General features: G+C 40.3%; 1 protein-coding gene across 28 annotated transcripts in view; it reads right to left on the minus strand.

Annotated features, from left to right (window-relative positions):
- ADGRL3 (adhesion G protein-coupled receptor L3) overlaps window positions 1-25771 on the minus strand; it is a 490120-nt gene that overhangs the window by 189833 nt on the left and 274516 nt on the right. For all 28 annotated transcript variants that reach the window (XR_010998235.1, XR_010998234.1, XR_010998236.1 and 25 more), the window contains one exon: window positions 19018-19127. Coding sequence is in view for 25 of the 28 variants with exons in the window: in XM_068187649.1 (XP_068043750.1) it covers window positions 19018-19127 (110 nt within the window). In the remaining 3 variants the exon portion in view is untranslated. The remainder of the gene's footprint in view (window positions 1-19017; window positions 19128-25771) is intronic.

Raw genomic sequence — 25771 nt, forward strand, 5'->3', positions numbered from 1 at the left:
GGCACTGCTGCACACAATATCATCACGCCTGGGACCTGAGTGTGGAGAATGCTGAGCTTGTTGACTGTAATCACAATTTTGCTTTGTTTCCCAACCTTTAGCCACAAAACAGCTACGTTTCACAACAGGAAAACTGAGATGGAAAAGAGAGGCCATCAGGTTAGGGCATAACTGGGCTTCCTCCTGAACCACCAGGATTCATCCAGGTCACATCAGTCAACACAGAGTTTGCAATCATGACCTTCTCTGGAAATTACAGCTTTGCTTCCCTGCTAAAATGTTTTATCCAGCAATGATTTTGCAGCTTCATGAAGCATTCCTGATTAGATTTTCAACACTGTTACACATGAGGTCTCTTGTACAGAACAGTATCCACACAGAAAATGTGAGGATTGCCATTCAGCAGTTTTCACTGCACATTTCAAAGGAAAATAGAAAGAGAAAAATCCTATTTTTTTATATATATATATAAAAAATTGATGTGCTTGGAAACTCTTTAAAAACAACGCTTTTCTTTTCTTTTTTTAAGTGCATTTAAGCAAACACATGTACAAATGAAGCTTTTTTAAGAGCAAGAAGTATCTCTTAGCACCACACACACTCAGTAACTATAAGCCACAACTGAAATCATCTTTAGCACCATCATAGGCTATTGTCCTGCAGTTTTAGGCCAAACATAGAAGGAACAGAAAGTTTTCAACTGGTCCAAGATTAGAATTGGAGATGGGAAAGATGCAAAACAAAATTTAGTTTGCGACAGGGAAAGTCCTCTTCTGGAGATTTTAAAGACAGCAGGGGAAGATAGGAGGAAAGATATACATTATGACCAAACTAATCTAATCAGAAATGATGTGGAGTCTATTTATTTACTTTTCTAAAAGTAATATCCAGCAGATAGAGGAATGTAAAGTGAGATCTCATACCCGGCAAATAGAAAAGCAGTCTGGAGCACAAACATCCCACTGTAAAGCAAAGACAATATTTCCTTCCAAAATCTAAAACAAGGGAGTCAGGTCATCAGCAAGAAAAAAACAGGACTAATGAACAACCCTGCAGATCTTGCCCTTCTCTCCCTACACTTTCTATTGCAACACTCCCACACTAAGAATGAAACATCTACATGTAGCTGGTCCATATGACCTGCAGAATCATGGAGAGCTTGCCTTTCCTTAGAATGACATATTGCAAGTAACAACATCTCTTCAAATATTCCTCATCGGTATCAACAAGTTCCATTTTTTGCAGGAAGGACTAGGATCAAGGATTAGCTCTTCTGGATAAAAAGAGAAAGTGTGTTCAAAAATTCTGAACAATTACAAATGAACCTTAAACTGAAAATTCTTTTTTTTTTTTTTTTAATCAGTTCCCTGGCAAGGCTTACATGCCAAGCTTGCTATTTTTCTCACTCATCTTTTTGCAATTACGCAGTTGCCTGAGCAGCCAGGAATAGTGCAGGCAGCAGGCAGTGTCCACTGCAAAGCACCTCCAGCAGGATAAGCATCAGACATGGCTGCATTAATCAACTCCTGCAGACTAAGCCCTGCAGAGACATGACTGGGTTTTCAAAAACACTTAACTCCTTCTGTGTGCCCAGCCCCAAATATTCCCAGCTTTTAGATCAATTGCATATTGCAGGAACACACAGCACAGTATGTGTATTTCCAGCAATTCCTTGGTGTGGATATTCTCAGTTCAGTCAGAGAGAAAAAGAGAAGGTTTTCTAACCAGGCGAGAGCCTGGGAGACAATTGGGAAAGAATGTAAATAATTCTCTAATCTACCTTGTTGTTCACATTGTTTACAGATATGTTCTGCCACCGTGCGTCATTCAGTGCACACCAATGGTGTGAGATGTTTTTACTCTAAGTCCAATGAAATTAGTTCGCACGATGTTCTCTATAAATAGAGCGGTGCATTTGAAATAAATCAGTTCATTCTCTTTGCCTTTGATTTGGAGTCATTTTCGTTCCCGTCCTGCTCTACAGCGACACCTTGGTACCAATTTTTAAATCCAGGTCAGCTAGGTTTGGGGTCTGGCAGACCATGATGTTGGAAAAGCTCTGCCATTAGGTACTGGGCTGCTAAGAAAACTTCATCTCTGAACAATCTGATTGGGCAACTCCCTGAGAAACTAAACCAAATTTTGTTTGGATTTAAGCTAAAAGTATGGATACAAGCAAGTATGGCTGAAATTCTGTTTTCTGCTCCATCCCCCTTCAAAAATCTGCCCAAATGGCCCAATGGGAGCATCCACTGGTTCAAAATTCAGGCCCACATAATGGATTCTTTCACAACTACAAAGACAAGTGAGTGAAGCCAAGTTTCTCTGTGTGATGTCCAGAGCATCACCCAGGTTACCATGCTTTTTTAGAGCTGCCACTCATCACCACAGAACCATCTCCACTGCAGCACTGGGTAAAGAGAGACATCAGGCCTCTGCTACATTTTAATTAATTCATGAAATTATTTGTTTATAAAGTATGTTTTAGAGCAAGAGATATTTGCATTTTTCATTTCTTTAAATGGAACTAACAAGGCACATACATAATAAAACCTAAAATCAAAGGAAAAAAAAAAACATAACCCTGCAACAATCATTTTCTCTTAGGCACCTTCGATTCAAGATTATTGTAGCACATTGTCTTTGGAGCTTTAATGCCTACACTTTTATAGACCAAACTCAATCACTGTTATTTTGCTTGAAAGAAAACATGCAGACTGTGAAAAGAAGGTTCTAATTGACTTATTTTGTTCTATGAAAAACTGTGTCCCCAAATTCTTTACACAGTAAATTGAATTTTCAAACTGATGTTTATCATATGTGCAATTGTTTCCACAAATGAATTTTTAAACAGTGATACTGGACAGACCACGCAGGCAGAGAGCTTGCCTGATGTTTTTAAAAGTAATGGTTGCAGTAAAAATGTCAGTCTGAAAAGGAAGCAACAATTTTGTCTTCCTCTGCTAATTACATAAGTTTCAAAATTGTGTTAGGACATTCATTTATGGCCAGTGTTAATCAGGAGTCATACAGCTGTAGGTCAGAGCAATTATGTGCATTTAGAAGCAAGTCCATCATTTTTTCATATGATTTTTCTTTGTTAGTTAAGAACACTTTTGCAGTGAATATATACTGTTAGTCTCCAATAAAAGCATATTTCTCCATATTTTTAGATCCATTACACACACACAATTCATTCTGGGAATGTCTGAAATTCAGCACGGCAGGATGTATTGAGAAACAGAAGTTGTTCTCAGTTTGATGCTTTCTTACTGATCATTAACTACCACACAGCTGGCAATGAAATCAAGCCCCCAGTTGTCTTTTAAATGCAATAAACATATAACTGGGTCAAATTATTGCTCTGAATCATCTTTAGCCACTTTTGCATCATGTAATTTAATAGGCATTTGTAGAAGAGCTGAAACTACCACTCTCTTCTCATTCAATATTGGAAAATTTAATTGGCTACCTATTTGACTTCAGGCAAACACTGACATAAACCAGACAAACTCTCGCCTCTTGACCCTATTGATTGACCAAAGACAAACACACTATTGGTACCACAAAAGCGATGTGAGCACTAAGTTAGGCTAATTCTGCATTCCTGAGAGGGGTCACATTTTGGGACTCTCTACTGGCATGATTAGAAAAAAGGTGTCAAAAATAAAATAATTTTTAAAAATTTAAAAAAAGACATTCAAGTTGACTGATTAATTGCAAATCCCACGCTCTACAAGCCAATATCCTCGTGCATGTTCCAGGAGAGCCTCTGCTCCTGAAAGGTGAGGTCACCTGCAAAGAACAGCATTTGGGTTTAAAAGACTGAAGCTTGTATAGCTACAGTCACAGCTGTGCAGGTATATTTATGATAGAGTAAGCGAGAATGTGAGAAATGAAGTGGAAAGAATAAAAGGGGAGATGAGAGGTGAATTTTCAATAAAAACCTCCCTGAATTCAGGCAGAGGGAAAGGAAAGTGATAAATAATCTCTGTGGAGATAGCACTCATCTTGACACTTAATGGTATCCATACACCTAATTTCCATGGACTGTGATATCATGAGAAAGACTGCAAACCTTGGGTACCTGGGGCTCCTTCCCACACATCCTGAGTTCCAATGAGACTGTCATCCTGCTCAGATTTATGCAGCACACAAACTGCATGGCAAAGAGAGTCAATGCCACATTAAATGCAGTAAGTCAGCGCTGGGCCAAATGGATCACAGAAAGGATGATCACAAGTTGGAGCAAAGAAGGAGAAGAGTGCATTTTTGTGCTCATCAAGCAGCATGATTTGGGTAGCAGGAGGTGCAACTCTTGCCAAGGTGGTCATCAGTACCTAAGTCTGCCTTTTCTCATTCTGAGCTCCACAGCAAAAAAAAAAAAAAAACCAAAAAAAAAAAAACAAAACAAAAAAAAAACCACCATTAGGCCTTGCATAACTATCACCACACTCCCACACAGGACCCACAAGGCATCAAATTCTATTTTAAAAAAGGCTTTTACATTGGAAATTTTTTACATACAGATCTGGGCACAATACAAGGAGTTTGTCCCACTGTCAGCAAAGAGCACTGCAGAATTCCTCTAGTTTAGTCTGATAAAAGTGACATAAAGTTGATTTCTTCCCATTAAAATAAATATCAAGAGTACTGCTTAAAAAAAAAACAAAACCTTTTTGGTTAACTTTAGAGCTTTGTTTTGATTTATTTATTTTCTTTGCCTGAAGAGAAGGTTGTGCAAATGCTGCACTGTTAAGGGAAAGAAGTCCAAACTTTACATAAGGGCTTTTTGCCCAGTGTCTCTTGGCATGCTTCCTTGAGTTTGAGATTGCTTTGTATGGTGGAGTATTACAGAATAAGATAAACCCTGTGTTATCAAGGCACTAAGGAAGGGCTTTGCACTAAAGAAATTCAGCCAAAATTCCTTTTCAAGGAGAGCAGAGAGCGCATTTGAATAAGCACTAAATTCAGCAGGGGAATATCTAATATGATTGGCTTTAAAGACACAGAAATGAGTATTTTGCTGTGTTATGAATGTTAAGTGAGAATTTTGAAACACCAGAGAAAGAAAATAAATGCTTTCTAACCTCAGTTTCAGCCAAGATGCTGTAGCAATTTTATAAATCAGAAAATAAACAAATTATTGTGATTCTATTTTTGAATGGCTACTATCACAAAATACCTTTGGCTCATTTGTTTTGGCAATGTATCTAGATTCTGCATCATAAACAGCAAATGTTTTTGTAGCAAATTGTGTAAGAGCAATAAAGATTTTTAAATGGACTTTTCTCCACCAAATTAGGCACCAATCCTGCAGATGTTTGCACAGTTTATTTGTTTCCAGATAAGGCACGTACATAGAATTTTATATCTAGAGCAAAAATAGGCACAAGCTTAAGGGAATATAGTTTCCAGACTTCTGGTCCAATTTCTGAGGACTGCTACAGTTCATCTGGATTGCTCTTCAAGAGCGAGGCTTTTAGCCCCAAAAGCCTTTCACCTGCTGTATTTAGAGCAATTATTTATTATAGAGCATTTTTTAAAATAAGGCAATGCAACAAATGGGGATTAAAAGAAAAACTGAAGGAATACACAGTATTTTCTGCAAAGCCAGGTATCTGACAAAGCACTAATCAACATTATCATGATATACCTTGATCTCAGGCTACAGGCAGTTCTTTGTAGCAACACTGCACAAACTTCTTGAAACTTCAAGTAAGAAGTTTTGCAGAATTTCCCTCTCCCGAGGACTCCTGGGAAAGGCTGATCGATAGTTGTGCTGCAAACACAAATTTCACCCTTGCCCAGACAGGTGCAGCTCCCAGCAAGCTGAGAAAGAGTAGGATCCTCTTACACCGGAATTGATGTTTGCCCACAGTTTTCCATCGTGCAATATTTCATGGTCTTCATTTTTTGGTTATTAAAATAGGATGTTATCCAACAAGTGGAGGGGAAGACAAGGTCAGGGATTTGGTTCCCATCTCAGAAGTGGCAGCTAAAGCTGCTGAGCAGCATGTGTTTCTTGTTTGAAACGTATCACTAATTCTTATAAACAATAATATATACCATCTGTTGCAGCCATTCATAATTGATAAGATTTAGGCTGGTTTTGACTGCAAAAACCCATTTCAACATGAGTGTAGATGTTCAGCTTTCTTACCACACCTTACACCAACAATGTCCAACTGCCTCCAGGCACTCACATGGCACTCTGGACACCCCATTTATCATTTCACTGGGAAGCATCAGCATCTTCCCATGGCAAAAATGGTTTATCTTCAGTTGGAATGACCATCTAGAGTCCAACTGTTCAACCACTTCAGGGCTGACCAAAAACCAAAGCACAGTATTCAGGGTGTTGTCCAAATACTTCTTAAAGACTGACAGGCTTGGGTTATCTAACACCCTTCCAGGAACCCTCCTCCAATGCTGGACCTTCTCAATAAAGAAATGCTTCCTAATGTCAAGACTAAGCTTTCTCAGGCAATGTGTTCTATCACTGGATGCCAGGGAGCAGAGCTCAGCACCTCCCTCTAACTCATCCTTTCCTCAGCAATCTGTAGAGGGTAACGAGGATGTCACTTGAACTCTTTTTCTCCAAACTTGACAAATCAAAAGCTCTCAGCTGTTCTTCACATGAGAAGTCTTCCACCCCTTTCACTGGCTTTGTTGCCCTCCTTTGGGTGCATTAGAGCACCTTAACATCCTTTTTATATTGTGGGGTCCAGAACTGCACACAGGACTCAAGGTGGAGGCTGCATCAATGCTTAGTACAGCAGGATAATAATCTTTTTTGTTCGGCTGTTTATGCCGTGTTTGATACAACCCAGGATGCAGACTATCCTCTAGGCTGCCAGGGAACTCTCTGCTGGCTTACACTGAGGTGTTGTCAACCATCATTCCCAGATCCCCTTCTGCAGGGCTGAAACTCCCCCACACCAGGCAAAGAATCCAGCAATTGTTCTTGTCAAATTTTGTCCCATTAATCATTTCCTGATGCTCCAATGTATCTGTACTCCCTCTGCAATGCCTCTCATCCCTCAAGAGAGTTAAAAGCAACTCCCAGTCTGGGATCATCAGCAAACTTGCTAAAAGTGCATCCCCATCCTGTATCGAGATCTTTGATCCACTAAGCAAATGACCATGTCATAGAAGAATACCAGATTATTTAAACAGGGATCTGCCTGTGTGAACCCAGGCTGACTGTGCCCGGCAATTAGACTATTCTTTAAATGCCTGTCAACAGTACCCCACTATGATCTACTTCACAGGAAAATTATCTACTTCCAGGAACTGGAGTTAGACTAACAGTCCTTCTTACAAATTGGAATAACATTAGCTACCTTCAAGTCAGCAGGGACCTCCCCCAGACTCCCAAGATACTTGGTAAATGATCAAGAGGGGTCTTGCCATAACATGTGCTAGTTCCATCAGTACTCTGGGATGAATTCCACCAGGCACCGTAGACTTGTCAACATTCTGCTGATGCAGCTGGTCCCTTACAGTCTCACAAAAGGAAAGTCACTGCTCCCACACACTTATGGTCCTCTTACCAAAAGGACCAGGCAGTCCAAGGCCTTCCAGGATTATTAAAGAATTAGGGAACAAAAACCAAGTAACATTGAATGCCTCCACTTTATCTCCATTAGAGGAGTGATCACATTAAACAAGTATCACTCCCAGTGTTTTCTTTAGACCTTCTCTTGCTATTAAAGTACTTTTTAAAAAGCTTTGTGTTATCTGCCACAACTGGCTAGTTTCAACTCTGATTGAGATTTGGCCTTTCCTGTCTTCTCCCTGCATGCTCGAACCAAAGCTCTGTGATCTTCCTTTTACCAAGGCAAAATGCAAATGATTTTTTTTTTTTGTGTACTCTAGAACTGGTTTGAGACTTAACCACTTAATTTTGTTTCTGAGACAAGATGGCAGAATGGACCAGACCTCTTTGAGAAAGAAAGACTTTTCCTTTTCTCTGGAAATCTCTCTATATTATCATCACTGCACCACAAATTTCTCCCAAATGTGAAGGCTCAGACTCACGCTGTTCAATAAGCAAGGCTGCACTGATTTAAATACGGTCCAATTTCACTCTCTGCATCCAAATTCCCTTCAACTCAACAAGAGAACTCCCAAGTGTGTCAGTGGGCTCTCATCAAAGGCATGTGCTGAAAGACAATTACTATACCTCTATTAAGACTGTTTAAAAAAAATCAAAAATATTGTCCAAAACTTAAGACATTAACTTAAACATGACAATTGATTCAGGTCATATTTTTAACGGATTCTATTAGAAACACTGACTTTTTGTTTTCAAAGTACCTGCCACAAAATGTAGATTTGTCACTTTCTGGTAATTACTAATATCCTCCCCACCAGAGTCATCTGGAACATATTTAATTATTGACTTCATTGGAAATGTACATGGCACATGCTCACTCTTCTGAGTAAGTCTTTAAATGGACAAAGGTCTGTTTGTTTCTCCTCTGAAACCCCAGCTTGAGCACATAAAGGACCCCCCAAATTAGGCTTCTGTTAGTTGCATACACCATGTATAAGATGCAAACACACAAGCTGACATCCATCAAACCTTTAAGCACGTCTGGCTAGGAATGTCCCAGTGGTGCCAATGGGAAAGGCCAAGTGAAACCAGGGCTATAACTGTGCCTTGTACAAACACCCACGTGGCAAATTTATCCCTGCTTTACAGCTTGTGCCTCTGCATCTCATGCCCTGAGCATGCATCAGAGCTGGCTCAGGAGTGCCTGTGGGATAGGAGCATCTTTTCCCTGCTGCATTTTAGTAGCTGCTGCCTCCACACCTTCAGCTCCATACTTATTACTGACTGAAAGTCTTTCCTGTTTCAGGCACTGCCAAACCTGAATGTAAATACCCAAAGCAGCAGCAGCAGGATACAAATGTGATTATATTGAAGCAGGACTAATTTCAGCCTGTGATAAGGAAAAGACCGCCAGTAGAGATACAGTGTAATTTCATACCAAAGAGAGTCACTAGCCACTCCATTCTGCTCTCCCACATGAGGCTAGACTATGAAACTCATTTATCTTACAATTTCAATGTTTTGAGCCACGTCTTACTAATAAAAAACTATCTCCAACACCATCTATACATTGTTTCCTAATTTTTTCTTCTCAAAGTCAAATATTCAAACTCAAGTCTGCATTTACTCCACGGCCTTTACATTCCTTCCAAGCCTTCAGTTTTGCTGCAGACACATGGAACCATCTTTTAGGGCTGCATTCAGAATAGCACTTAAATGCACAATTTGCTGCTTTAAATAGTAACATAGGTGGAAGGACGCCAGAGTGTTTCCTATACAGACATTAAAGGTAGATTTCCAGGGAAGCTCAGCTTTCATTAGTGCACCTAAATATAATAGACTCATTTTCAAAATCCCAAGAGCATAATAGTTCCTGTTCTGTTTAGTAGAACCATTATTTTGTAGATCTGAACATCTGAGGTTTTGGAAGCTTTCAGGTGCATGAGTGTGCATCTGTGTGGTCCTGCAAGCTATTGTAAGGGATGAAATGGAAAAATGTGAGATTATTAATTTTTAAAGCAATAAAAAGGACAGGCCCCGATGCTGCCTCTCCTGGGATAAAAAGAAAGGACTTGGCTGGATTACGTGGTGACATGCCAGCCCCAGCTGCACCAGCATGTGCACTCCAGCAAGGGACAAGACAATAGTTCCACTCACAGACACTGTTTAACACACACAGAAGAGAAGGAAAAAAACAACAGAAAAAAAGCCAAACCAGAGTTAATGAGGTGCAGCTGAATAATACCTTCATAAAAGCAGAGAGAGAAACCAGGTAGACGTCATCTGCAAGGTAAATTAAAATTATACATCTCTGAGGATTATCAGTGAAAATTGAGATCTGGAAGGGAATTTGCTTTTGATATTGGAAGGGATAAATACCCACTGTAAATCTTTTTATGTGGGCTTGTAAAGCGGAACAGAGAAATTAAAGATAAATGAGATTAGGCATTTTTTAAAACTACATTAGACATTTTTAAGTTACCCATGGAGTGAAAAAGGACTTTGGAGGAGGAGATTAGTTTAGACCCTCAGAAATACATTCATCTGTGAAATCAATTGGAATAAATCTTTTCTAATCTGAATTGGTCATCATTCCACTCCCCAACCCTTCACCCTGCCCCCCCAGGAAAAAAAAAAAAAAAAAAAAAAAAAGACACACCTCAAAAAGCCCTTAAGATCATTTCTGCATGTTCTGGCAATCACCCCAGATAAATGACATGCCATTATATTTTTAGATAAGAAACCTCTAGAAATAAGTTGCAGGATTTTGTTTGGTGTTTTGTTTTCCAAAAGCATACCCTCAGGAAGGCCCTTTTGCCTTAGTCTTCCACAATTACTCCCATTTTACTCCTCTTGGAAAAAGAAGCTAACAAAAATCAAATACTATGCAGTCCATGTTTGTCTCCTTTGCCAGAGCTTGAGGTGTATACAATCACTGTGGTTTCATGCAGGTCGATATTGCTAAAAATTGACTGGAAATGTTGTTAGGAAGAAAAGTAGAGGAAATGAGGGAAAGAAGTAATACATTCAGATGTATTTGGCTCTCTTCCTGGGAGCCCTTTTAATATAAAGAAACTCAACAAAGTTGTATTTTTAGATCTGGAAAGATGCATTTTCTTATTTCACACACTAAAGGGATTTGCCTTAATATACTCAAATTTCCCCCTCCCTCCTCCTCCCTCATGTGCTAGAAGAAATGAACTTCAATCCTCAACTTAGCCACTGGATATACATATTCTGTTCTCCCTATTGGCCAGAATAAAACCCAATAAATGTATTTCATTTCTTTTATGGATTTATAATAGCACCTGGCAAGGATGGTCTTAATCTCCTTACACTGTTTGCACCAATGAAAGAAACCTTTGCAATACTCCTTGTAAGAGAAATTAAAGGAAAATAGGAATAAAACCTGGAAATATATGTATTATTTCCATGAAGATCTGTTATAAAACATGAAATCCATATCAATGTGTCCAGAGGGTGCTTGGCATAACAGCACAATTTAGGCAATAGGTTATTAAAGATGGGAAGAAAGATATATTTCCCTTAATGATGACAGAATTGTTCAGAGACAATTGGGAAGTGTGGGGGTCATGCTTAGACAGCAAATTGGTGGCAAATATCTGTGACTGTCATGTTAGAAAGGGTTGAAAAACATGGCTTGGTACAGATGACCTAAAGCCAGGGAGGTTCTTCTGATTGATGCTCCAGAAAAGCGTTTGCAGGGATCAGGCTGCTATGTTTTGTCAGTATCTTTATTAAGGTAGCACAAAACTATTTCAGATACTACAATGATGTCTCACTATTTAGATATGGAACCATCAGCTGAGAAGGTGGGAGGACTGCAGCCTATTACTTTATTGAAGAATATCCCATATTTTCATTCTTATTTCTATGCAGTATTTGTTACAATTCCCTTTTTGGCTGAGAAAATATCACTTATTTACTACGCTAGAAATGGGTGTGACAAAGATGAGTTTCTTGAAAAAAGCTAATGAATTCAGACAGCCTCAGGTTATCAGGAACCTGACCCAAAGTTTGCTGACACTGAAAGAAAGTTTCCCTGTAATTTAATGACCTTTGATTCAGACTCAAAGGCCAGAGGCAGTTGGGCAACAGATTAAAAGATTTTAAGTACCTTTTAGTTTAAATGAGTAGAATCAAACCAATCCTATACACTTTCTCACTAAAAATTCAGCTGCTATGGGTCAGGATTGGAAAGGAATAAATAGTGCATAGAAGTCACACAAGGAATTAAGTTACCCCCTTACATTCATAATCTTCATAAAATACATTACACTACGCATCACAGTTTTCCACCTTCAACTTCCATAATAAACCAATTATAGAGGCCCTCAGGAGAACTGACAGGGCTCTATATCAAGAAAAACAGCCTATGTGAGAAACACATAACAGACCTACACTAAATTCTTTGACTTATTTAAAGTCTGCAAATTTTCTGAGAGTGAGGTGATGGTGGGGAATAGATGTGAATTTTGCCTCTTGTGCTCTAACACAGAAACCTTTTCATATTCTTAAAAAAAAACCCAAACAATTTCTCCCGCCTGTACAAGCTTAAAAATATAATAAAAATATCAACAAATGTGCAATCAAGCATCCCATGATCATGTGAGAAGTTCATAGGATGCCCAGGCTGTTGCCCACTCCAACTCTCATCCACTGCAGCATCTCAGACCTAAAGGAGTTGAGCTTACCACTGTGGTGACTTTTCTGCTAAAGACATCTTGTGCAACTCCAAGACATATGGGAACAAAACCTGTTGTTCATGGAGATTTCCAGAACCAATGCATGTTTTAAAGACAGAATGCATCAGTGCATGGAGGCATTTCAACACTTTAAGCCTGGGACTAGGGAGCTGTGAGGTGGTTCAGGAGGTAATCAGCTAAACACCCAGGAGAGAGCAAGAAAAAAAAAATTACTTTTCACACAAAGGCTCATGTTGGCATGGGTGGAAGACATGGATAAGTGTCCCACTACCTAGAGGAAAAGGACAGAGATGACAGGAGCCAGCAGGAGCTGGCTTTTCACATAACCATGCTGGAACTCAGAGATGAACTAGGTAGTGATGGCCTTCCTAACTATGGAGATTGCCTAACATCTATCTAACTTCTCCCCACAATAAAATCCATTATGTTCCTGCTGACAGCAGACCTTCAAACCAGTATGCATTAAAGACACACTGGAAACCACCTAACTTCTTTATTTTAACCCAAACTCGTCTCATATTCAAAAATTAACCATGTTGCCATTTATTTCACTGTGCCTTACAAAAATGTTCATTTCCCTTTGTATCAGGCCACTTCAACTTTTCAAATACCTTTATTTCCCCAGCTCTTAGCTTTCCTTCCCTTCTTGTACATTATGCATACAACTATTCAGATAGGTCAGCCTGCAGGTTTGCAAAGGCCCATAATATCAGGTTATTTTAACTAAGAGTGCTTTCCAATGTGCGTTGTGTAGGTGCACTCTCCCCACAAACACACAGTAAAAGAAGACTGATAAGGGAAGCAATATATTCTTTATTTCAGACTCTCTGGATTAAAAAAAAAAAATCAAAAACCCAACAAACTAGCAAGCAAAACTGTAAATTTAAGTGAATACAACAAAGAGGCTTTTTTGACTGCAATGCCAGGAAATTGTAAACATTGGAAGAAAGGCAATTTGTCAGCAGGAGACAAAGACTCTCTGCTCAGAAATAATCATAATGGATAGTTAGGTCTGCTGTTGGGTTTTTGGTTTGGGGGTTTTCTTGTTTGTTTTTTCTTTGGTTTTACTTATTCTTCTCAGCCTGTGCACAAAAATAATGTACTTAACAAATAAAACAAAGGAGGCCTGCCTTCAGGAGGGAATTCACTCACTACTGGCCAAAATGTCAACAGTCAGACTTAATCCTTTGGGAACGTTTACCATTTTCCCTGCTGGGCCTTGAGGGACCAAATTCTCTTGGGAGAAAATAAAACCAAAGCAAACATAAAAACCCAGGGCAAAAAAGAAAAGCAGAGAAGCTGCTAGTCCATTTGTTTAACAAAACACAGCACTGCTCTCAGTGGGCAAACACTGCTTCTCAACCGATGGAGGAGGCAGCAAGAAAACGCAGAGGGAAAGCCTAGAGGCCACATAAAGGCCTTACAGCACTCTAGAAATAATTAAGAACTGTATTCTTGGGAAAAGTGGTCTCATTAAACTGTTTTCAGATTGCAATTTTGTCCCATCTTCTCCCCCTCTATCCCTTTCTACTAGCAATCTTAGAGGAATGAAAATACCAGTTTGCTTTCTAGTGCTTGTATTCTCTTAAAAATGTCATTATTCAATTATCTGTCTATTCACTGGCCCTAAGGTCCAGCAGAGCAGATATTGTGCGCCTTCATTTAATGTTTTTAAATGCACTTCAGTCCACTTGTGATACAATAAAACTTTATTGAATTCTGTTCCCACATCACACTTACCATCCCTAACTTTTATTGATACGTGAGCCCATCTACTCTTCTATCAGCAATAAAAGGAATATTTCTAGCAAGGCTGTGACCTTTTCTTCCATCACTACAGCAACTGGGAAATGTGATTGCAGGTTCCACGTTTAAAAAGAAAAGTCCTAAGAAAAGAAAGGATGAAATATGCTCATGTGTTGGATTTTTTCCTCCCTTCCTCTTGTTAGTATTAAAGAAGAAGGAAATTCTCTGTAAGCCCCAGAGATGTGTGGTGCCTTCACATTAGCCCACACGGAAAGAAACATAATAGAAAGAAAGAACAATTCATCCTTCCCTGGAAGCCATGAGTATTTTTCCCTTGCAAGAAACATCCCTTTGAACAGATCTCCACAATAAAAGCTGATGGAAGACTGGTGGCCTGGGTATGAGGCAGGTTCTCATCACAGTGGGATATGCCATGCCCGAGGCACCCTCCTGCTGCTGCCATCCTTTCCATCAATGCAGCAGTGGGCTTGTCCTCATGGACTCACCACCCTTTTGGCACTTTGCCCTATACCATAGCTTAAATTTTCCAATTCCCTGCTCAAAAAACAGACTGCTTCTGAAGGACAACAGTGCACAAGTTATTCTGTGACCTTCAAAACCTAGAGCCTAAAGGAACTCGGAGCTCAGGATAAACTGAAGGTATATTTGACTCAGATACACCTAAATCCTCTTTTCAACACTGTGCTGGATCCTTAGGAGCCTGTAAGGCTGTCTCTACAGGGAAATGAACAGAAGAAAGCATTCCAAAGTACCTCTGGTGCTTTCAACTCATACCATTTTCAAAACCCAAATAAAAACTAAATGCAGACAATCTCTGAATTTCAGTCTAACCCAGTGGGCAACAGCTGCTCACATGTTGGAATTTCCCCCTCTTCTGGAGTGCCACCCATGAAGGGCAGTGTCACTGCCATGTCCCACGGAGCACATGTGGGAGGAAAGGGAGCCTCAACTGGGTTGTTCACTCTATTCCTCCCTCTCAGAAATACCTGCAGAACTACTAAAACATGGACGGTTTGAGCTGTGAAGTGTCACACACATACAGAGGCAGTATTAGCAAAACCAAAGGGTGGGTTTGGGTTTATCATGTTATTGATAGAAAATGTGTCTGATTAGAGTGACAACTAGCTGGGCAGCTCTCCCAGCACCACTGCTCCTGCAAAACTGGGCTCTCTTGCTGGCCACTGGTCTCATGTACAGCTTTGGATAAATCATTTGCCTGCTTTCTGTGCTGGCTCACGAGTAAAACAGGAAGGCCTCTAGCATATTACGTAGGTGAAATAAGAAAACTTTCACTCCTAGATGTACTGGCACCATGACAACAGGATTGTACAAGCACCAAAAGATGATAGTGAAGTGTTTCTGCAATGAGTGTTGACCTAGCTTTACAAAACCACCTCCACCACTGCTGTTCCCATTACCCATTAACTCTGCTCTGTAAAGGGAGAAGGGCAGAGGGAAGGAATGTAGTAGGAAACAAAAGAGTACTGGATCAAGGGGACCCTCACTATGTCAGGTTTCTCATTCTCACACACAGCACAAAACAGCTTAGTCACCTCTCCACAATGAATCACGTCCACAGCTCTGGTAATGGCAGACTGCAGGTATGCAATAGTACATATTCAGTTAAAAACCATGGCCAATCTCTCTTGGTCAGTAATTAATAAAAGCAAATTTAATTTAAGAAAACTGGAGTAGTAAAATAAGTATTTCAGAAGAAAAGGGGCAGTACTTAAAGCAAGTGTTAAGAGAAATACATGCCACGTGCTAAGCCCTGCTTTGAGAAAGACAAAATTATTTGGATGATTTTTTCTGATACCAGAAAAATAGACAACTGATGCCACTGAAGCCTGACAAATTAGGTCTGCTATCTTTTTACCTGCTGATATCACCTACTTTTCACTGTCAGAGGGCAACCTAAGAAACCCAAATGTCCTGGAATGACTGTCCATTCTAGTAGAAGGCTGCTGCTACCAGATAAAGCAACTACAGGATCAGGAACTGGGCTATCTGCATAATCATCTCTCATCTTGTCCACATGGTGAGAGTAACTGCAGCCCCATAAAACTCTCCTTTATCAGGGGTATTTCTAGTGAACACACATGAATGCAGTGTGTGCGGTGATGTAAAGAACATTTTACATTATATGAGCAACCTAGTTAGAGGACTTTTGGATTTCCCCCATCTGAGAAAAAAGGGGGATGCTTTCCTCTAGAAAATTATATGATCTAGTGGTGGAAGAGTTAATAAATACATAATAAAATCTCAAGAGAAACAGACTAATGAATGGAGTTTTAAATCTTCCCAATTTTTTTCTTTGGGGAAGCATATACACTAGCACTATACTGAGCACAAGCACCTAAGGTCAGTCCTAACAACATCTGTTGAAGACGACTCCCAAAACATCTCCTCTTGAGATGCACACCCTCCCTTCTGCTGCTCAGCCAGCACTTGGGTAAACCCATTCTCTGTCCATAAAGAATAATTTGAAACTGTGAGGTATAACCCATCCAACCAGACAAAGGCAAGCTGGAATTGCACACAAGTGCAAGTGCCTGCTGAAATATTAATTCCTTTATCATGCAACTGAGGTGCTCCTTTAGCAGATGGCCATATGGCAGACCCCACCACTCACCAAAGGCTGGCTGCACAGGGGCTGAGGCATGTGGGTTCAGTGACAAGAACTGACCTCTGACAATAACAGGGCAGAAAAGAAGGAACAGATTTCATCCACCAGGTGTGGCTTTGGTCCAGACATGCCTCTGCTGACCTACTTGCCCAGAGCTGACACCTTCTCCATCACTTGGATGGCTTTCACTTATGGGACACTCATGAAGCCCCCGTGGGGAACATCTATAGAGTTAATCTTGAAATAGAGGCAGCAACAAAGCCAGGCAGAGACTGAGGCAGGAGAAGAATAAAATGGAGCTCTAGGTTTCCCACTTCATGTCAGCACATGAAAGGACATGGTTTGCCTAAACACAACCTAGCTCACTGGTGCTATGCTAAATAACAACACATGAAGATTTGACCCAAAGTTTCCTAGATAACACACAACAAGAACAACCTCAGAAGACTGGATCCTATTTCATCATGTGCTCACCCTTTATCTTTCCCCGCTAACTCTACTTGCAGAGGCACTATATTTGATTCATAAAGAAATGGAGGAAACAGCCATCAAAGCTCCTACCTTAATTGCAAAGGCAGCATGTCAGTTGGCATCCTTCTCCTCCCTACATTCAGATAATTAAAAAATACTCAATCCCCACTGTACATTTGCTACTGAGCAACCTCTCACATGAGTTATTCTACATCTTGTACACAGGGCAAATTAACACTTTGGGGTGTAATACTGACATACTGCCTTTCTCACAAGGCACCACTATTCCTCTTTGTTTCATGTGCAACAAAGGCTGTGGAGGGGTACCAGGTAATGACTACTACTTTACCAGCCCAGTCTCTGGAGGGAACAGCATATCCTCATGCAAATCATAAATCATGGGAAATACAACCTGCTGTGATAAGTTGAAACCAGTCTTCCCTAACCCCTTCTATGCACAGTGTTGCTTCTGAAATGAAAAGCCTCATTTAGAGTGGAATAACTCTAAACTATAATTTGGAATATATTCTGCTTCATGGGGTAGATCCTAAGCCCTGATGTCAATCCTTCCATGAGTTTAATAGCTCACCCCATAAAAAGTATTCCATTGCTGCATTTAGAAGCTTCACAGTTTTGTTTAGAAAAATCTAATATGGACACACTGAGACTGCTGCCAGCAGAGTATCCAAGTCCCTCAACAGAGAGACTAGGACAAGAGAGGTTCCCTTTACTCAGAAAGGTGGTCTTGGAGTTTCACAGAAACCAAACACCACACAGTTGTTCCAAGCCATGGCAGCAGGCAGGTGTCCACCTCCTGCCTGAGGGATGAGGACCACCCCAGGGGCTGTAAGCTCTTGTTTCCCCTCTGGACAGGGTGCCTGTCATTGCTCAGCCACATCTGCTCTCCTGCAGCCCATGCTTGAGGCAACAAAGATGGTCTTAGTCCTCAAGCCAAACTCTGGGTTTCAGCAAATTGATGCCTCCTGCTGCTCTCTCAATACAACACCGTGGGTTGAAAGCATACATTCCCATACCTGCTTTATTATTTTGAGATGTGTGCTACAATAAGCTTTGGCCTGAAAACCTGGAAATGGCGCTGTTATTCACCACTCAGCTCTCTACAACTGCTAATAAAAAGTGCACTTCTCGTATTATCATTGCCATTTCCTTTTTCAGGTACACCCTTTTTGGCAGTAGGACCTTAACTGCATGTAACAAATTTGGCTTCTACAGAAAGCAAATTCTAAGGTACACAACTTTTTGTAGCTCTGAATTTCCCACTTGGCACATATTGCTGTCATCTCAGGTGACTGGCTTTCTACTCTCAAAAATTCAGTCTAAATGGCTTGCCTGTAATTTGCCTTCATAACTTGGGAAGCTTATAAATTAGTATTTTTCTACAATCAAACATCAAATTACCCAAAACAATAGCTTTCTACCTCCTTGGTGATACAATACTCTATTTAAGGCACTTATCAAATGCCACCAATTACATGGACATAGGTCAGTTGAAGCACACTGCTGTGTGATTACAAGCATAAACCTCTGTAAAGAGAAGCTGTAAGCCAGCAATAGTGCTTCACTCCTCTGGTGTGCCTTCTCTAATGGGGTTTTCCAAGTGTTTTCCAAAAGATGATATGTCACTGTTATGCTGTACAACATGGGAGACATTATTAGGATATTTTTAACCTAAGCACAAACCTGACACAGAGAACCATTTTTCATATCTTATCAGCTCAGTCTCATATGATGCACATGGTCTGCTTTACTTGCCCTTGAGCAACAAGAGAAAAGCTCAAGGCTGTCCCAGTCTCCACAATAAATCTCTACTGAAATAACAAGTGGAAATATATCAGGATACATACTGTAAGGGACACACTCATACTGCACTTCCAGGTACTTGTACGTCCCGGGGCATGGGTCTGGAAACACATCAGGGCCAGCAACAACCGCACACTGGGTCCGATTACTGCACCTGGAAAGCAACAAAGATGAGAGTCAGAAAACAGACCAGACAGAAGGACAGGACAACAAGCTGAGTGGCCCCTGCAGTGTCAAAAAGATGCAGGAGTGAGGACTTCAGCATCACCTTGGGGAGCTCAGCAGTGAGCACACAGAGGCTGATGGCAAACACCAACATCTTCATCAGCTTATTACCAAAGGAGAAGAGGCATGGTGGCACAACCCTTCCCCTCCAGGAGGTATTTCTTTAATATCAGCATCCTGACCAAACAAAATGCAGGGACTAAACCAACAACGGTGGCAAAAAATAATCATTGCATCTCTTATAGCAGACATAACAATATGTTTTACAACATTTTTATGAAGTGTTCCCACAAAACCAGTTATCTTGTATAATACTGCTTAAGCCAAAGCAAAGACTAGAAACAACAACACTTGAGAGGGAGGGAAAAAAATCACCAAATAAACTGTCTAAAAACCAAAATAATGTTTTCATACAAGGCCTGTTAGGGAAACTTCCCAGTCTGATCATTCACAAGACTTTTGTGCCTTGCATTAGGCACAAATGGCTAAGTTTTATTCCATTATTCTGCCCAGCATGGATGCATCTCCTGAAATGAGGTAGTTTTTCCAAAAAGCTTGTTCTCCGTGAAGAAGACACAAGGAAGGAAATGACCCTCCCTGAAGCAGTGAGCATCTTTTCCAGCTTAAGAGCACACACACAGAGGTTGGGTTCTGCAAGATGCTCTTCCTGAGGCATAAACGGGTCCATGGGTGACTGACTTGTGCATATGTAGAAACTTACATTTGCCTCTGATTTCATGGGACAAACACCTGTAATGTACAATTGGCGATGCAAAAATATTTAGCAAACAGTGATTCTATAGAGAAAAATCTTCTGCTTCTTTGTTTAAAGAAAAAAAAATATTATTAGTCTTTGATTTTTCTGTTTTTGCATGCCAGAAATAGACCTCCTAAGGGCTAGACAACTGCATTTATTTTCTTTAGGATTCTGCCTCATCTGACCTGAAACAGGACCCCTGACCCTCCTGCTCTTCTGGCAGAAGCTGTAACATCCAGCACAGAATTCATTTAGGTCTGCAGTAGAAATGCTTCGTGTTCACCTGAAGCTACAGTTTGCCAGTATTAATGCGGATTTTATTTGAACCTATAAATTAAAATTGATTCATTAGCAACTGCCTTAAGCTCCATAATTTCTTTAATTTTATGGAAAGAATAATAAGAGGGGATACGCTTGCTCATCAGGCTGGATACAAGATAATCCAGAGGGCTGGGACATTCTCGTGTTTTCTAGCTGAAAGACAGTAGTTATCACAGCAAGTGACTAGTTTTGTTATACAGACAGACAAATAATTTTCTTAACAAAAAAGATAACTCTCCTCACCCATGCTGGGATATCACAGGTAGTTCAGACCATGCAAGTGGGCAGTTTTCCAGGAGAGGCTTTGAACATCATCCAAAATTTCACTTTCAACAAAAATCCTTTACTGGGCTCAATGTGCCTTTCAAAAAGCAATTTCACTGGTCTAATCAATAGTCCTCCTGGCTGAAGGGACAGCACTGGCCACATTAAACAGAATAACAGCAATGGATCAAAGATACCTTTCAAAATCACGAGTAAAGATCCAGAATTATGAAGAATTGGAGGTGGGGGGAGGAGCAAACACATACAGGGTTCATCTGTGTTGTGTTTTCTTTCTGTTTGCAAGGAAGCATTTGCTTTGAATGGTTAAGCATTTCCTTGTGAGCCTTTCTTTTTAATGAAAGAATTTGGACATATAAAACAGAAGTCAAAACACAACCTGGAAAGTTGTCTGTGAACAGCACAGTTTTAACCTCCTCAGGTGCATGTTGCCCTCTGCAATATCACCAAAGAGACTAAAGGTTTCATGATACAAGGGTCTGAACAGGGAATGCAGGATGCACAGAAATGCAAAAGCTTTCCCCCCCCCCCCCCCAACTCTAGTACATCCTGAAGCCCCCCTACATTTTCCTGGAATGGGGGATGGCAAAGCCCACCAATCACAGGGACTTTCAAAGAAGACGAGATCAAATTATCAGTGCCACTTTGGGGAGGAAACACAGAAAACCAAATGAAAAACTCTCAAATAAAATCACAAATACTACGTGGTGTCAGTACCTCACAAAATTAACTAAAAAAAGGGTTCGTATTAAACAAAAACAAAAAAACAAAACAAATTAAAAAAAATGAAAACCAGAAGAACTCAACCTCCTCTCTTTTCTCTCTTTTTCACACTTCTTTCCTATGGGCAGCAAAATAGAATCTGGCACTTGGCATTTTGAGCTTCCTTTTATCAACCCAGAGTGAAACATACAGGTTTGTCATTGCAGCACACTTAAGGTATGACAGCAATTTACACTAAAAAACATAGTAAAAAACCTAATACATCTTCAATGAAGTATTACTGTCAGACATCAGGCTATGGAAATTTTAAGGGGAGAAAGAGGTAAAAACCACTCATCATTAAAGCTCTGGTTGCTCTGCTTTTGCTCATGCATTTTATCCTTTTTACAACAGCTTCTTGGTCCCTTCAGCTTTGTCATATTTCTTTCCAGACAGATTAAAGGCCCAGGTGACACTAAGTGACATGCAAAAAGTGAGACAGGAAAGGAGATGTGTAAAAGATGATGAATCTGTAGCCTTGAAAATGACAGGGAGAAAATCCATAATGTATTCATGCCATACTCCATTTTCAGCAAACCAGGCCATGAGCTCTTCCTGGTAAATCACAGGATTTTACATGGAATCTTGGGATTCCTTGCCACCTGGGTCTTGGCAATACTTGCTCCAAACTCCTGCAAGTTTTGAGGCTCAGTGCTGGGTACTGACCTTTCCAGTAAATGAAGCAAGTATCTTTTTCTTTTAATTATTGTTTTTTTTTTTTCCTGTCATGTCCTGTCTGCCACTGCCTACCTCACTCCATTCCCCCTCCCTTCTTTTTTCTTTTAATTTTTCTCTCTTTTCTTGAAGGAAGATCTTTGCCAGCTACTGGAGGTACAGCTTGCAATGAGATCCAGCACTGCAGCAGCTGATATGGAGCTGGTAAGTATGAATCTGTCTCCTCTACTGGGCAGTCACAGAAACACCTCCCTTCGCTATACAGTAGCTCTGCACCACACTGGATTCCTCTCCAATAATGCAGGAACTGCTTGTATTGCTGGCTTACAGCATAACTTTAGCCTAACCCCAGAAAAATACAGTCACCTTTTTCACAGCCATTTATATCTCTTATTACTGCCTTTACACAAGCACCTATTATTTCTAGCACTGATTCATCAACTCCTTCAAAGAAAACCACTTCTTTCCCCATCACTGCCCTCATGCTAAAACTCTTCCACAGCAATCCCTGGCCTCTTGGAGTATTTACTCATTCTCCATATGTTCTGATGCCAAGCAAACAAGAGAACTGTGAGAGGACTCTGGGAATGTTAGGGAACCAGATAGAAAATTTTATGCTATTAAAGAAACAGCATTTTAAAGGCAAATGTTCTGGAAACACAAGAAAATGGAAGTAGCCCCTCAAGTGGTTTTAGTTCACTTTGTTGTTGTTTATTATGAAATCTGACAAGAAATTTATAGTCAACTTTTTGTGTGTGTATTGCTTTGTTTTATTTTGCAGCCCTTATTTCTATCTGCCATCATTCTCTTTTCCCTGTTATGCCCTGAAGTGCAAGGCAGGCACGTGAGTAGACACTGCTTCTCAAAGACCCTCTCCATGTCTTGGGCCACCTCCATAATTGCTGCTGGGCTTTGTGGACACTTTCCCTGAACCAAGAGTGTTCACTCAGCTCAGCAAGACCAACCAAGAGACCAGAAACCAAAGCAAAATCCAGGATCAGCATTTTCAGCCCTTGAGACACCGATGCTTGTCTCTTCCTGTATGTTCAGGAAAAGAGAATACTCCAAACCACCCTAAAAGCCAGTCCAAGGTACTTGGCAGCCTTTAAGCATCCATCATCTCATAAGCATAAGTTCATGTTATTCACATATAAGTTTTGGAGAGGAAAAAATCACTCTACTGGGAAAAGTGTAAATTGTTGCAGTTTCAAGATTATATTAAAAAAAAAAAAAAAAACAAAAAAACCAAAAAAACAGAAAGAAAGGAAAAAAAAAAAAAAAAGGGGGGGTTCCCTATGCATTCTTTCCAGCTGCATTTATTCCTACTTGTTAAGTTACCCATTTTGTCTTTCTACCTAGATATGTGGAAAAATATTTAATCTAGAAGCAAGGTGTCAATCCAGCACAACAAATACCCTGTAACAGAAAACATGGATTATTTTTGCAGAACTTCTCCCAGTTCCAGTGGAAAATGACTTTCAGGAGTTTTAATGTGAAACAGGAACAGTATTTTATATGTCATTTGTTTTGCATTTATAGCAGTGGGACTGAAGGAAACATTTGCGTTCTGGACCAGCTGCAGGACTCAACTCTGCTTACAACTCTGTTCAGACTTTAACTAAAAACAACACCGAAACTTCATTCCCCTTCAGCAAACTGCCATTTCTTCTCCCTGGAAATATTTTAATGATTTTTAAGTGACAAGGTCATCTTGTGATAGCAAAGCAGAAACACTTTAGACGTAAACAGCTGCTTATTCCTGCTGTGATATCTTTAATATTTTTTTCGATGCTGACATTGTTAATATATTTAGCAAGAGACAACGAAAGGAAAAAAATAGTTTGGCAGTTTATTTTCAGGCTTTCCAGAAACTTTTAAAGCATAGACATGTCAACATCATCAGGCTAGACATGTCTGGGGCAATATGTTTGCCAGAACAAAAATGCAAAGGCAGCATAAAATAAAAGATCAATCCCAAACAAAAGCCTTTCAGCATTAATCATCGCAGGTGCAGTACCAGTAAGTCCTCCAACTCCCCACCTAGGAGGGGACCAGACAACGTAAACTGATGCCTAAACCACGGAGGCAGGCACCTGTCGTGCTAGGGACAACAGGAGAGGAGCAAAGAGAATCCATGCACAGCTCCAAAACAAGCCTAAACGCTCAAACATTGATTTAATCCCAACACACCCTCCTTCCCCTTATCCTCCAGAGACAAGCCCTTCAGAGATGAAGCAACAATTTCTGCAATGCCAGAACCTCTTGTGAACATGGCACAGTGGAAGCTACTACGTGGGGAAGCCACCTGCCTCCTCTGAATCCACACATTGTCAGAGTCCAAACTGGGTGTTAAACACCCTGAGGATGGGAAAACTTCACATCCATGAACTTAGATTTGTAGAGCTTGTACTGAGCTGCCATATCCAGCCCATGCTCTACTAACACACACTGCTCATAGCTAGTGCTACCTTCCACCTACAGCAGCTTCCAACAAGGGATTCTTAATGCCCACGTGTGCCAACCAAACCACTCACCTGTGTTTCATGAGCACTGGCTGCCAAATAAACAAGGCACTCTTTCTCTCTGCCCTCAGCTGAAACACCTACTTTACACAGACTTTATTTTCTTCTGCAAAGACAAGGCAGCCATCATGTGCCCAGGCACACTAATATAGCCAAGACATCAATATCTAAGCCTCTTCCTCAAGGTCTATTATGCTTTTCTAATGGTTTTACAGTAACAGACAGACTTAATTTATTATCCTTCATGGCAATGCTGCAAGACATCCTTTTCCTTCCCTGGAACACAAAAATCTCCTCTCTGGATGAGTGCTTTAAGAAAGAGGCTGTCACAGCCAATAAGTCAGCCAGGAGTGTGTTCTCCCCTGTCAATATACGATATTTCCAAATCAGCCCTTTAGGAAGAGCCAAGAGAAAAAAAAAAGAAAAAATAAGGAAAAAAAAAAAGCTCTGGAGAAAATAAACAGGAAGCAAAGAAAAATATCACTAAAAAGGGGAGCTCACGTGATGGATTGGAAACAAGGGCGAAATGAAAAAAAAAAAACAGGGCAAGCAGAGAAGGAGGCAGGAGGCAGTGGAGATGGGAGAGGGGAGAAAAGAACTCTAAGCCCCGAGAAAAGACTTGGGTTCAGTACATTTGCTTTCAGTAATGTGCTGCACAAAAGCGAAGCTAAATCCTCCACCTGTTTAGCTTCCAGAAACAAAGAATTCCTCAACAGAATCTTTTTCTGCCTCTGCAAAACCTTAAAAGCAAAGCATCTAATGACAGGGAGATGAAAATCCAGTTTCTCTAGCATTTTTTTCATTATGAATGGGCCTTTTTATTGATCTTTCAGAGCACTGAGAGGCTGGCTTTCCAACCTCTTCTGCAATATAATTATCTGCGGTGTTTAATGCTAGCACAGACGAGTCACACTACACAGTGCATTTTGTTGTTTTATTGACAGGTTTTAATTATCCAGGTCCTAGAGCTGTCAGATAGGCTGCTTCTTATGTGATCAAACTAATACAGGATGAGGCAGAGCACTCTAATTGCAGCCTCACCTAGTGCCTCTGTGCAGAAATGCCAATGAGATACATTTAAACTGCTATGATTATTGTAAAATCTTTTAAAGTTTGATGGGAAAAGGAGTCCTCTTTCTATAGCTCCAACCTATTTCATTCCCCTTGTTATTATTTTATATTGAACAAAGGAAAATTGAAAGAAAACAAGCCTCCAAAACCACCCCAAAAACCCAGCCAGCAAAACACCAGAAA

Source organism: Anomalospiza imberbis, chromosome 4, assembly GCF_031753505.1.
Source record: "Anomalospiza imberbis isolate Cuckoo-Finch-1a 21T00152 chromosome 4, ASM3175350v1, whole genome shotgun sequence".
NCBI lineage: Eukaryota > Metazoa > Chordata > Aves > Passeriformes > Viduidae > Anomalospiza > Anomalospiza imberbis.